This window comes from Octopus sinensis, linkage group LG7, assembly GCF_006345805.1.
Source record: "Octopus sinensis linkage group LG7, ASM634580v1, whole genome shotgun sequence".
Taxonomy (NCBI): domain Eukaryota; kingdom Metazoa; phylum Mollusca; class Cephalopoda; order Octopoda; family Octopodidae; genus Octopus; species Octopus sinensis.
In genome coordinates, this window is record NC_043003.1 from 88,616,059 (window position 1) to 88,625,300 (window position 9,242).

General features: G+C 32.1%; 1 protein-coding gene and 1 long non-coding RNA gene across 2 annotated transcripts; both read left to right on the forward strand.

The window, feature by feature from the left end:
• The first annotated feature begins 274 nt into the window (after positions 1 to 274).
• Positions 275 to 1,670, forward strand: LOC115214029 (heterogeneous nuclear ribonucleoprotein A1-like). Its single transcript, XM_029783051.2, has one exon. The coding sequence runs from the start codon at positions 523 to 525 to the stop codon at positions 1,510 to 1,512; it is 990 nt and encodes a 329-aa protein (XP_029638911.1). The 5' UTR covers positions 275 to 522; the 3' UTR covers positions 1,513 to 1,670.
• Positions 1,671 to 3,838: 2,168 nt separating this feature from the next.
• On the forward strand, positions 3,839 to 8,858 carry LOC118764304. Its single transcript, XR_005000114.1, has 2 exons — positions 3,839 to 7,199; positions 7,279 to 8,858. It is a non-coding gene; the product is annotated as an uncharacterized LOC118764304 (long non-coding RNA).
• Positions 8,859 to 9,242: the final 384 nt, after the last annotated feature.

Consider the following 9,242-nt stretch of genomic DNA (forward strand, 5'->3'; position numbering starts at 1 on the left):
ATTAATTTTATTATATTCATATTTATTTGATTTATAAGAGCGGAAAAATATCAATGAAGGATGAATTTTATAATGTTTAATATCGCTTGCATAGATATAACATGCAAATGCACATTTTAAACACGCTTTGGCACTAAATTTTAAGCCCTTGATACACTAACTTCCATACAAACAGACATATACACATCCATTACAGTCACATACACACACAAACAGAATTGGGTTATACACTATGCTAATGATGACGTCAATCTGCTACTAACTGAATCAACCAATCAGAAAACGAAGCCGAGCAGGAGTCGTCATTTCTGTTTCTCAGATATTGCTTCACTTAGTCTTGTTTATGTTTTGTCAAGAGATTTATTGTAAAAACAAGGCTTTATTTCATTGAAAATTCATTGAAAAATACTATTTTCTTGATATATAATCTTTCCGTTTGTGTAATCCCGAAGAAATATGTCCGTATAGAAATTGGAAATTACTGTTGGAAAATATTTTTAAAAGGAAAAATAAGAAAAGAAAATGGCAGATCGCAGGTTTGTAGCGATGGACGATCGAGATTATTGCAAACTGTTCGTTGGACGTTTAAATCGAGATATCAATGAAAAACATCTGAAATCTTATTTTGAAAATTGGGGAGAAGTGGCCGAAGCTCGAATTGTTAGAGACTCATACGGTTTCGTAACTTTCCGATATCCACAACATCTGGACGACTGTCAAGGCGCGCGGCCTCACTCCATCGGCGAGCAACAAATAATCACGCGAAGGGTTAATTCTCGGGACAAAAACACAGCTGAAGTGTACAAGTTGTTTATCAAGGGCGTCAGCGAGGATACAACAGAGACAGACATCAAGCAATCATTTTCACCGTATGGTATTATTAAGGATATAGAAATGCCGAAGGATCTACGAACTGGACAACAGAAGGACTTCTGCTTCGTTACTTTTGATGATTATGACAGCGTTGATAAGTGTGTGATCCAGCAAACATTCTCCGTGGCCGGCCGCGACGTATGGGTGCAGAAAGATAGAAAACAGGATTTACAGGGTCGCAGTGTAACATATCGAAAAGGTGGGTATGAAGACGGTTATTCAAACTCGTCTAATTACCGCCGTGACCAGGGTTGGCACAACGGTGGAATTAGTAATGGTGGTAATAATAATAATTATAATGGTGGTGGTCACAACAGTTCGAATTACAGTGGTGACTCGGCTTGGAGAAATGGCAATAGTTACTCGCGTAGCAACTATCGACGCGAGAACAACTGGAACGGTCGGTCGAGTTACCATCAGAGGGATGACGGCTTCACTAATCGCCTCAACTTCAACCGTGACCCGAACTGGAGTAATAGTCACACCTCAAGTTATCACGACCAGCAAAGGTCGGGTGGTCACACCAACACCAATTACCACCGGGAACGAAGCTTGGGTCGTGTTAGCTCCAGTTATGGCAATAATAAAGACCAGACACGTTCTTCTAAGAGAAACTACGATAAACAGGGCCGCAACTGAAAATGGCAGGAATGAGGTCCAAACATGATGTAGAGAGGGGCCAGGTTCTATATTTTCTAGTTCCTCACCTACATTGGATCTAAAAGAAAAAAAAAAAAAAAATAGGGAGACAAAAGAAGAAATTTGAAAACAGGAAAAAAAAAAATTCAAAAATATTTGAAAGATGTAGAAGAAAAGAAAAATATAACTTTGGATGTTTTTTGTAATTAATTAACTGTATCGAATAACTTTTTTTTTTCAAATTTAATTTGTATTGTTTTTTTTCGTTTCTTAGAAATTTTGATCTGAATTTTTAAACTGTGACTCACATGGGTTATTAAAATATTACCTGTGTTGACGCTGATGTGTATTCTACATGTATATATTATAGGATATATATATATATATATATATTCTATATATTATAGTAGTATTAAGTTTTTATGTAATATTTTTCATATATATCTATTGAATATTGTAGTCTCTCTCTCTCTCTCATATATATATATATATATATATATATATATATATATATATATATATATATACATAATGTCGAATAGACATTTCTATAATTCCAAGTTGTCTAGAAATATGATCGGGTGGGACAACATTTGGTAAATTTGCCAAATCTTAAAAACTATTTCTAAAACGTTTCACTAATAACATTAACCATTATTAAAGTATTATTGTCAACAACAGCTGAGGGTTAATCTGTTGTTTATAATGCAGTTTTAGCCGAACCCTTTCATATATTCATCTAAAATCCAGGCCTTTATTTTTTATTTCCTTGCATTTTAAAATTTCACATCATAGAAATGAACCTGATATTAAAAAAAGTTGGGTTTCTGAAGGGAAAGCCGCTTGACCTATCCCCCCGTTTCTGTTAAATATGGACAACTTGTCTGAAGATATCTTTTCTAGTTATAATTGTGCCCTTAGAAAATCTGGGATTGATTGTAACCCCTACCCCTTTTAACAATGTGACCTCTCAGCTATTCTCTTCATTATTGCATAGAGAAATCTGTAGAATGTCAAAACTTGACTGACATCAAATATGATGCTCTTTGACTGAGTTCGAGTTCCGTCACTTGAAAATAATAATGACGTCGACCGTTAATTATTTTCACAAGGATTTAAATGTTTCTCTTTTATTGTTTTGTTTCTTGAATCAAAGATAGAATAGGTTTAAGCATTCCAGTTAATGAATGAGATTCCATAGACATTGGTTTAGACTTCGATTTACAGGAAAATTACCATAATGACATAAAAGGCTCGCTATAATAGAATTTAGTTAGGATTTAAGAGAAACGCAGTCAAGAACAAGATCAGTAAATTTTTATTTTAATTTACGTGAAAAATTCTCCCTGTAACAAATATCGGATATTCTTTCGTTTTATGATCAGAAAGTGAAAGTAAGTGGACATATCGAACCTATTCCGCAAAATCCTTAGTCGACGCGTCGAATTCGCACCACACCCACTTTTTTTCTCTCGGAATTTTTCCATTTTGATCATAAAATGAACGAATACCACACTTCGTTCAGCATTGGTGAAACATCGTCATTCAGTGGGTACAGTAGTGTTTAATGACCAGAGAATTGTTCAGTTGTTTTATTAAATTTATATCGGAACAAGGACAAAGCCAAAATAGAATAATTTTGCATCTAGTGAAAGTAAATAATGGAAAATATTTTCATAATTCAATTTCGAGATGGGTGGAATCTATAATTTTTTCAGAGTTGAGTATTTTATCTGTTAGTGACCAGACCTCTTTTGCTTGACCACTACAACCGGAATATTTAGCGCAGTACACATGAACTTGTCTACAACATTCCAATAATTTTTACCTTTACTGATTTTGGCCATCAACTATAAAAAACAAATTTCAAATATATATATATATATAATATATATATATATTCTCTTTTATATATATATATATATATATATATATATATAATTATTTGTCATTAAACTGCGTCCATGCTTTGGAGAAATATAGTCGAACAAATCGACCTCAATATTTATTTTATTGGTACTTATTCTATAGGACCTGTTGCGAACCGCTAAGTCACGGGGACATAAACACACTAACACGGGTTGTCAAGCGGTTATGGGGGATAGATACACACAGTATAATTTCCAATATATAGTTAGTTATTACTCTACTAAATGTATGTGTGTGTGTATGTATATATATATAAATATATATGTGTGTGTGTGGTGTAATTTCCAGTATATAGTTATATTCTAAAATAATCGTATATCGTTGTCATTATTGTACTATATATATAATATATATATATATTATATATATGTAATATAAATTTATATATATATGTGTGTATATATATATATATATGTGTGTGTGTGTATATATATAGCTATATACTAAAATTTATATATATATATATATATATATATATAAATTTTAGTACATAGCTGTCATTATTGTTCTAAAAATTATCTGGTTGTTTATAACACTAACTCTAACTTGTAGAAGCCAGTGCACTGCCGAAGCAAATTCCTCAGTTGATCATAAGTGTGTTTGTTGAAACAGAATGTATGAGAAATTTTCTTCTGTCAGTAAATTAGAGAGAGGTTGCCAGAACGATTTATATACATAGGCAGTTTTCAACAGCCCTAACACTGTAGTTTTCCTAGCATTAAATTTTAACTGAATGTAGGAGTCACTCGAAAATAGCAAATTCATTCTTTCTCAGAAAGTAGATCATAACTGCAATAAGTAGGGTAGTACTAGTTAAAATTTTTATTTTTCTCAGAATGTTTTTACTGTATTGGTTATAAATAATCCAATCCTATGCTGTTTTGAATTTGGGAAATTTATGCTACTGACAGAATCGGAAAGTCTGATGAATAGCAGCATTCCCCCATTGCTTTGGATGATTTCTCCCCCTTTTTTACTCTTATCAACAGTTGTTTCACGGTGTCTCCAAAAATATCGTTATTTGTGAGAGTCTGTATGAAAGTAATTGTTCCACAAATAATTTAAGGACGTAATTAAGATAAAAGAAGGCATTATAATAAAGAAACCTTGAAATAAAATATAAATTGTGTGTGCGGGTGTCATCTCAGTACTTTCCCCAGTATTCCTTATATTTTAAATGTAGCAAGTAACAACATACTTTCAAAGTTGCTTCCTTTGGCTAATTAAGATACAGTTAAGATATTTAAACTTATTTTTCATTTTATAATTTTACTTCATTTTTAAATATGTTATTTTTCAAATAACTTAAGATGTGTATTTGAAATTTTATTTAATAAATCTTAAGGCAATAATCCATATGTACTTTTAAACTTTTCATAGTATTCATATTTTGTACTCCTATTGTGTTAACATTTTAAATTAAATTTCCATTTTTCTCCATTGTTTGTATTTTCTTTCACTTCATGTTTCCGATAAATTTCAAAGAAACTTTGTTACCTGCAAATATGCTTTAGCTGGCACGAATTCAGTTGATTATAACCCTAGAAGATGTAAAAGCAAGTGGCCACATACTTTTGTATTTACAGCATGTTAATTGACAGAAACGTTTTTTTCAGCTATAAACAAAATTATGCGTCTTCCAGAAGTATAGTGTAACGAAATCATGCCCACTAAAACATAGTCATGGGTTCAAAGGGTTAAACCTCATTGTTTCAGGTTTTATTCATGTATTTATAGTTGTGTGGTTGTGATTGTTAGAGACTCTTATGAAATTTTTTCCTGAGAAATATAAAAGATTATATATTTTTGTTTTTAATCTAAAAAGAAAAATAATGCAGATAGGGGAAATTCTATTTCTGAAACAAAATATGATTCATGACTGGAGAATCAGTTCTCTCCGAATCTGAAATTCTAATTTATGTCTTTTTATAATTGCAGTCAAAGCTACAAAAAAAAAAAAAAAAGTAACGTTTTAAAGACCATTTCTTTTGGAAAAAATAAGGGTTTTCAAGCAATCAAATATATTGTCTGTGAATGCAAGCAGTCCAAAGGAGAAATTGTGTATGTTATGTCAACTGCTTATATTTGCACACACACACACGTGTGTGAAGTGCTGCAAATAAACTGATCAATTCGGTCTCTTTAAAAACAGTGTTTATGATTTAATCTCTATTCTTTTGCTGGTTTTGGTCATTGAACTATGGTCATTCTGAGGCATCACTCCAATTTCTTTAAAACTTTTAATTAAAATTAATCATTTGAGTTTTAAGTCTTCTAATGTATAAAATTGGTTTCTATAGAAAAGCTCCCAAATGTATCATAATGATATTGTAGGAACATTTGAATTAAGCTTTACTTAAACAGTAAATAATACCTCACATTAAAGCTTTTGGTAGTATCAAGTGTTGGGAGTCTACCTCAGTTTTATGTTACATTTAGTAATGAATGTAGTTCACTCCTAGCTAATTGAAGGTAACAATCTATCTTCATAAATTCATCCTTCCATATCCCTTAAAGTCTTTCATCCAATAAACAGTTTAGTGGTTAATAAATAAGCAGCTGTGCTGGTAACCTAATACATAGGAATGATTCTCTATCTGGAAACTCCACAGTGACAAGACTTTCATGCATCTACCTCCTTAACTATAATCCAAGTGGTTCTTGAAGCTAAGCTATTATAACTTACTTTTAACTAACTTCTCTCTCATGCACAACAAACCTATAGTCCTCTCTCTATACTATCTTGTACATATATCCACTAGGGATGGGAATTTCTGTGAGTGAAGACTGATTGTCCTTGTTATCTCTACAGCTATGATATATCACTGACTATCAATTATCCATGTTTAGTTTTCACTTTCAATTTTCCCAAGAATAAAAATGATAATGAATGATCTTATGATCTGCTGTCTCTCTTATCAGAGACCAGTAACTTTTGCAGAGTAAAGTCAAATCAAATGAGACTACTTAATTCACATACCAAAGGTCTCTTGTTTTGAAAACTTGGGTGAAAATAGGTTCGTAATCTTGTCATCAGCAAAAGTCTTAACTGATATCTAACAACAATTCCTGCTAAGAGGTTTTACCACATGTCTGATAACATGAATTAGAAGCTTTCTCAATTTCAGTTTACTTCAAGGATGTGTAGTCTCTGTCAGGGCATGCTTCTGTGAAATTATGTTATACTATCCTCTTCTACATGACTCAAATGTCATGTAGCCTCAGTTCTTGGCACATTGGTCTTAACCAAATTTCTGATTGTGCAACTCAAAATATAATCATGCTATTGATTTCTTGAATATCCATCACTTACCCTGTAAATACTTTAGCCTTTTTTAAAGTTTACTACAGCTATTTGACCATTGCTAAGATATATCCTTTCCTGTTTGTAAACCACTTCCACCTAAACTAATTTGTTTTACATACCTCTACCTTCATTCAATCCTAACCCAGTCAGTATTCTTCAGAACTGCATTTTCCTGAAACTCCCCTCCCAACATCTGATTTTAAATATTAACTGTTATTTCCCTTGCTCTTAGATAAGAATTTGGTGCATATGCTCTGACACCAACCTATTTCATTAACCTCTTTTGTTTGGACTACATTTATTCATATGACTAGGAATTTTTCATTTGCTTTTTACTCAAAAATTGAACAATACATGGTATAAACTCTAAACTTCATACTTCATCCAAACTGCTTTTTTCATTACATCTAATTATATACACATTGACTATACATTCATCATCATCATCATCGTCGTTTAGCGTCCGTTTTCCATGCTAGCATGGGTTGGACGGTTCTACTGGGGTCTGTGAAGCCAGAAGGCTTCATCAGGCCATCAAGTGATTTTCAATCTTTTTTAGACTGTTTGTATAAATAACCACAGAACCCTGTTATCCTTATTCCTAAATTACCATCTGCTTCACATTCTTTTAATCAAAATTTCCTCTCAGAAAATTTAGGCCTTAATTATTGTTTTTGTATAGCTCTTACCCTATGACACTTCACTGTTTTTTTGGAACTTGTGAATGCATGCTTTCCAAAAATGGTGTGTTATTGGCAATAATTTCACAGTCTACATACTGAGCAAAGTAAGCCTTACTAATTTTGCTCTGTGAAGGTTTCTGTCACTTTGTTATGTTCCCCACAACCCCTTTTGATTTCAGATTCTGTTTCCAGTTTTCATGCTGCAGTACTTCCCATTGATTCAGCACTGACAACTAGGCCATACTTAAGTTGGACTCTGCCATAAGGGCCTGGAGAAGCAGTATGAAAAGTAGAAGATACCTTTTTGTACCTCAGATTTTTCACTGTACGTATTAACTCTGACCTGATTTCTCAGAATTAACTAATGGCTTTTGCACAATATTTGCCCATGTCTTGCATCTAGACTTCTGTTCAATACTAAGCAGAAAATGTTTGAAACACTCTAAGAGTGATTGTAGACTTGTGACAGTAAACTAGTTCTAATTGATGTTCATCAGATTTAGTTATACCAATGAAGCTACTAAGTCATTTAGCCAGTACTTGTGGGCAAATTATATTTCTAATCCATGCAGAATACATAATATATGCCTTGACTACTTGTAGGTAAGCTAGCCTCAATAATATCATTTTGTAATCTTAAACCAATTTCTTAGTCACTCATCATATTTTATTATATATTTTTGGTTCTTCTTCCTCTTTATGGTAACCAAATATTTCTTAATTTTTTTCTTCATATTCTTGCACAATTTGGAAACTGTTACCAATCTAACTTTTAAGTTACTGCAAACAGAATGTTCAACATTCAAGACTGAGAAAAGATTTGCTTTACTATTTGGTATCCAGTTGTTCTCTTTCACTGGTCGCTGTACATTTAGCATACTGAGTAGTAGCCTTTTGTCATTACAACTATTGTGCTAACAACTTCACTATCGGCATCAATTTAACATCCAGTTTTCCATGTTTGCATGGGTCAGACATAATTTATTGAGGATACCCTTCCAGACACTAACCCTCATCTGTTTCCAAGCAAGTTATTTCCTTGTGGTATGACACTTGTATGATGATGATACTCATTGACAACTATCGTGATATCAAGACAAGGGTACACATATATACATACATGTTATTTCAAGTAGTAAAAATATTATGAACATCTTTTTATAATCAATTTTCTACTGTTGATTCAGTTGGTCAGATATAATTCTTAATAGACATTTTTTCTCAATGGTTTTGTGTTTTTTTAGTGGCCTTCACATAGGCACTGTTGAAGATCATGGAAAATAGACATAAAATATAAATTGGTGAAACGATGTTCAATAGAGTAATCTTTTCATAATTCAAAAAAGTGTTCTATGAAGGTGTTAAAAGTCTGAAAATCTTGAATATCAATGCATATAGATTAATTACTAAAAATTTTTTTTTTGTTAGCAGCCTTCTCTTAACCAAAGTGTTCTTCAAGAAAATTGCACTTGCACTATGTTGATATTAACAGTGTTGTTTTACACTCAAATAACTATCTGAGATTACATTCCACTTGCATCTGTTTTGCTTTCAGCTTTATATATTCATTCCTTATTGGAATTGGAGCTTTTTATGAAATTTACTTCTATTATTATCATCATTATCAGATTCATAAAATTACTTTCTATATAAAATCGGGATGCTTTTTATATTTGTTTTGAAACTTCAATTGTAGTAAGTTATCTGAAAATTTGTATTCAGTTTAAGAAATAAATGTTAAGAATACCCATCTTATTTTTTTCCTTTTCTCTCTTCTTTTTTAGATCACAGAAGATCATAAGTGCTGTCAT

Bases quoted from the DNA above. Each gene is read 5' to 3' on its own strand.
- LOC115214029 (XM_029783051.2), top strand. From the start codon at position 523: ATGGCAGATCGCAGGTTTGTAGCGATGGACGATCGAGATTATTGCAAA.